Genomic DNA, 5850 nt, shown 5'->3' on the forward strand with positions numbered 1-5850 from the left:
TTATTATTTGTCACTACTTTTCAAGAAAGTGTGTAATAGTAAAATTCATGCAGAAAAATATTCTTCATATTCGGAGATTTACTCAATTGGATTTTTTAAATCATTAAGCCAATCTTTGTGTCTTCATTTGAACATATATATGATCACCAATGACACATTTGGGATAACACAGATGAGGCTAGGCATCCAGTGGATTGATAATCAGGTTCCCATCCAATAGAATAAAAGGAAAGGGAAAAAATACAATAATTAACTTTATAGACATGCAGTTTCACTTTATTAATTGTATAACATTCAAAATGGACATTTTCGGTTGGGTGAACTTCAACAGCTGTCAGCGATTATGGATTAAGAAGTGTGGAAACCATGTTGTGCCAAAATGAAATAACTAATACAAACAAATGATATAATCTGATCAATCAAAATGGTTATTAGATACATTCGATTCTGCATTTTTTAGCTCACCTCAACGAAGTTGGGGGAGCTTATGTAATACCCTCGGCGTCGGCGTCGGTGTCGGCGTCGGTGTCGGTGTCGGCGTCGGTGTCGGCGTCGGCGTCCCGGGTTAAGGTTAAGTTTTTTGGAGCAGTTTTCTTTTTAAGTACTTCTATGTCCTATATTGATTAGACATGCATGGAAGATGGTTCTAGTGTGTTTCATTGTACCAGTCAAAGTTTCAGATGCTGCAATTTCAGCAAAGGAATGACCAGGTTAATGTTTTGGAGCAGGTTAACATTTTTGGTGCAGTTTTTGGTGTAGGTTTCATTTCCAAGTAACTATAAGCCCTATGTTGACCAAACTTGCATGGATGATACATCTAAGGATGCATACTACCGGGCTTGCTTCGGATGCTGAATCTGACCTACATTTTCCGGTTGAGTGAACAGGTTAAAGTTTTTGGTGCAAGTTTCATTTCCAAGTAACTATAAACCCTATGTTGACCTAACTTGCATGGATGATACATCTAAGGATGCATACTATAGAGTTTGCTTCGGAATCTGAATCTGACCTACATTTTCCGGTTGAGTGAACAGGTTAAAATTTTTTATGCAAGTTTCATTTCCAAGTAACTATAAGCCTATAAGGTTGACCAAACTTGCATGGATGATACTTCTAAGGATGCATACTACCGTGCATGCTTCGGATGCTGAATCTGACCTACATTTTCCGGTTGAGTGAACAGGTAAAAGTTGTTGGTGCAGGTTTCATTTGCAAGTAACTTTACGCCCTATGTTGACCAAACTTGCATGGATCATACATCTAAGGATGCACACTTCCGGGCTTGCTCGGATGCTGAATCTGACCTACATTTTCTGGTTGAGTGAACAGGTAAAAGTTGTTGGTGCAGGTTTCATTTCCAAGTAACTATGAGTTCTTTAATGACCAATCTTGCATGGATGATACATCTAAGGATGCATACTACCAGGCTTGCTTCGGATGCTGAATCTGACCTACTTTTTGTGGATGAGTGAAAATGTTAGTTTTTGATGCATGTTTCATTTCCAATTAACTATGAGCCCTATAATGAGCAAATTTGCATGGACATACATCTTTGGATGCACACTAATGGACTTGCTTCGGATGCTGAATTCGACATACATTTTTCAGATAATAGACCAGGTAAAAGTTATGGGTGCAGGTCTATTACCAAAAAACTATAAGGCTTATATAACATTGTATAAACCAAACTTGCACAAATGCTACAAGAGATGAAAACTCTCAAATTTGCTTCAGATGCTGGATTTTGATTACATTTTCATGAAGAAGAACTAGTTTAAATTTTTTATGTAGGTCTATTGCAAAGTATCAGATCAAAATTGCTTAAATATTTTCATATTTGGAATGTACACTTTTTGTTGGTTAATTGTGTGACTTTGCCTTACTTAAAGACAACATTCGTTGAGGTGAGCTCTGTAATCTCTGATTACCTATGTTTAAGGGTTCAGAACAACAAAAGTATTTTACAGAATATCTTGTATACATCTGCACAAAAAACCAAATTCCAAAACCTACGGAAACCCATTAGTGCCAACCTGTATATATAAAGGAAACGCAATATATAAAAGCAAACCTCTATATATAAAGGAAATGCGATGTATATAAACATAACCTGGATATATATAAAAGGAAATGCGATATATATATAAACGAAACCTGGATATATATATAAAGGAAATGTTATATATGCAAAAAAAAAAACCTCGATATATATATAAAGGAAATGTGATATATATTTATTAAACAAAACCTCGATATATATAAAGAGAAATGCGATATGTGTAAAGAGAAAATTTTCCACTGCGTGACCTGTAGAGCTCGGCTGTCCATCAAGATTATATACAGATTAACTCCTGGCAGGGGGAATCAGTTATACAGTACTCATTTATAACTTATCCAGAATCGGCAAAATGTTGCTATGTAATAGTGTTTATTTGTTTGTACATGTATATATCAATGAACTGTAATTGCGGATCCAGGAATTTCGTAACGGGGGGGGGGGGGGGGCAGTAGAAGGCAGAGGGGTCTGGTGGCTGTACGGAATTTAGGATAATGGACCTATAAATTTCATATACAAATAAGGATAAGGATCCGCCTTTGATTTTATTACTAGTTTATATATATTAATGAAATAAGTATAATATTTATCTATTTTCTGTGCATTTATTGGCTTTACATTCGACATGCATATGATCAACTTCATTTTTACAACCTAGATCTATCTTGTTTACTGTTTCACAAAAACTTAGCCGTACTACCTTTGGGTTCACGACCGAGAATTTATGAAAATAATGTTTAATAGGAAGTCTCGTTTTTGATGTTCTTATTCAAATCTATTTAAATTCATTTTAAAAATAATTAACTAGTATGCCCATCGATTGTTAAAAAAGAATCAATATCGTTCGGAATGGGAGAGAGGGGAAGGATGAAGGTACCCACTTCATTTGAAGGTGACAAGGAAAATTAAACTGTAATAATTTTAGGGTCTTTAATGGTGTGGAAAAAATATAAAGTATTTGGGAATTAATAGAAAGAAACAAATAATTAGTGCATGCACACATACATAATTAAACTGCGGATTTTTGTCCCACGTCGTAAATTAAATCGATTTGAAATTCTCCATACATCATGTAAAAAACATAGTAAAACGTTAAAAAACTTATAAAGCATGATAAAACACACTTGTATTTTTGCACCAAATTATAGTTCGATTGAAAAGACCCCAAACATTAATATACATTTTAAGCAGAAAAGTCTCTGAAGTCTTTGAAATATAAATCAATTCAATTTAATTTATTTACACACTGTAAATGGTACACAAGGTACAGAAACATAAAAAAAACAACATATATACATATAATATAGTGGAGCAGACGCAGACAACACTATTAATTTTAGAGATAAATGTACATAATTTTTTCAAAGAATCAACATCATTTTGGCACAGGAAGAAGAACAGCAGTTTTTTAGCTTTAGTTTTAATCATCATAATTATCAAAATAAACAAATAAAGAAAACAATACACTGAATACCATCCTGAAACAGCCACACCAACTGATCGCAATCAAAACATTAGATTGGAAGCTGCTTATCGTATGTTTGCGAAGTCTCTGTTGTTATGAAGGTCATTAAACATGTTAAAGGTCAAGCGGTGGAAATTTTTCTCTTTATATATATATCGAAGTTTTGTTTATATATTTCGCATTTCTCTTTATATATATCGACATTTTGTTTATATATATCGCATTTCCTTTATATATATCGAGGTTTTGTTTATATATATTGCATTTCCTTTATATATATCCAGGTTTTCTTTATATATATCGCATTTCCTTTATATATCCAGGTTTTCCTATATGTATTGCTTTTCCTTTATATATATATATACAGGTTGGCACTAATGGGCTTTTGTACATTACGATGCGTAATATAACATAATACGAATCAATTTTCAAGCTCTTAGACATACTAGTACCTCTTTTGCCGCCTCTCTCATAAATTGTTTAGATTTATCATTCCATATTGCAGGGATCGTCAGAACCCAGTGAATGTCATCATCTTCCTTGATCAAAGCGTCCAGTCCTTTTACTTTAAGGTGGTTGAGAAGGTGATCTTTCAGATACCGTATGCCATGGGCAAAAACTGTCATAGCAGGGAGCTTCTTTTGGCCGCTTTCGTCTGATATTATTGTTTCACGGTTTAGAGTCTAATTTAAAATTACAAAGAAACAACTGTAAATGCAACAAAGTGCTATGTACATGATTATTTGACATGTACATGATTATTATTAAAAATTTACTTTGTTTTTTATCCGGTAAAACTTAATAATTCATAATAAAATCTGTCTTAGAAATGTTTTGATTTTTCAAATTTACTTTAATATTCTTATTATCCTAATTTCCTTACCATGTTATTATGTAACATCATCTTGAACCTCCGAAAGAAGTACCATGAATGATGTTTTTCTTCATTGGCAAGATCGGTGTACGTGTCTTCAGCCTCGTACCCGAACGAATGAAAACTTTGATCAGATTTCAGCAAAAGACACGTAGGAGTTTTCTGAGAAAACAAATTCTTGTGCCCAGATACCCATGTTGTATTGGCCATGATTTTTGTTGGATCCTTTTCGTATTCATCTTTGAAAGAGAAGGCATAGCCAGAGTAGGTTGTACCAAAGTCGATGGCAGCCACTAAGACTTTTATATCTGTCTTTTGTTCCAGCGACATCCCTAAAATAGTATAAACTTTAAGGAGAAACTCTTCTTATATTTATTTTATGTTAAGATTTTTAAAAAAATCACAGATTGAAGAGGACACTACCTCTAAGTGATGGTCTCAATAAGATTAAATTTGACCGTTTTATTTTTAGAAGATAAAGTCAAAGTCATTATCTTTTACAGAATATACAGAATTTTACAACAAGTATAAACAAAACAGTTAATAGTGATAAAGACTGAACATTTTGATATGATTATTAAATAAAATTCTAAAAAAAAAAAATGAAAATTTTCCTTTAATTATCAATATTGCATGACTGAAATTTAAATGTATTTGCAGAAGTTACATCCCTTATAATTTTAATTGTATTTCACCTTCTAACTGTATGAGTATGTAATAAAAGAATTACTGAATATTCTAATCTGCATTTTGGTAAGGAATAGTTGGAAGAATTTTGAGCAGAATATTGTGAAACATTGTCTCTTATGTGAGGTACTCTATATTGAATGTAAATAGGAACTAAATTATTGTGCATCTTCTACGTTGTTTCTAGATCTAATGCCTCGACTTTTCCCTATTTTCTAAAGGTTCCAATGACCCTTTAGTAAGAGAGAAAAAACGCTTTTTCACTTATGTTTTGCTCAAATAAGTTCTTTGATTAAAGGCGTTTAAAAGCGTTCAAGATTGTTGTATATTTATAAAATTACAATATTTTTGTACGCCGCAGTTTCGTTATAAATGTTGTTCCTGCAAGATTTTAAACACACCTCACCAATTTTAGTTAAAGTTGTAAAATCATGAAAAAGAAAGGAAATTAGGATATTTTAAATCCCTTACATCTTTATTTATGTCTTGTAAGCAAATATACTTTGCACATTTCATTTACCGGTAGTCAGAAACCAGGCACTCGAAGAACTCCTTAAAAAGAAGATTGATTCATGTCGCAAGAAATCTAAATGACATATTTTTAAGTCATTTGAGTAAAATCAGATGACTAATTGATATCTGTTTTTGTCCATCGTCGTGCGTTAACATTTGAACATTCTCTGCAACCGCTCAACCAATTTACACCAATTTTTGCCTAAAGTATCTATGGGTGAAGAGGAACAAAATTAAGAATTTCATGGTCCCTGC

General features: G+C 32.8%; 1 protein-coding gene across 1 annotated transcript; it reads right to left on the bottom strand.

Moving 5' to 3' along the window:
• Positions 1-3973: 3973 nt before the first annotated feature.
• Positions 3974-4742, bottom strand: LOC134260425 (heat shock 70 kDa protein 12B-like; the record flags this gene model as incomplete). Its single annotated transcript, XM_062742986.1, has 2 exons — positions 4405-4742; positions 3974-4204 (listed from the first exon to the last, which is right to left on the bottom strand). Coding segments are annotated over exons 1-2 (552 nt in total), but the record flags the coding sequence as incomplete, so codon positions are not given.
• Positions 4743-5850: the final 1108 nt, after the last annotated feature.

Source organism: Saccostrea cucullata, unplaced genomic scaffold (genome assembly GCF_032062105.1).
Source record: "Saccostrea cucullata isolate Sc308-1 unplaced genomic scaffold, CSIRO_AGI_Scuc_v1 ctg18148, whole genome shotgun sequence".
NCBI lineage: Eukaryota > Metazoa > Mollusca > Bivalvia > Ostreida > Ostreidae > Saccostrea > Saccostrea cuccullata.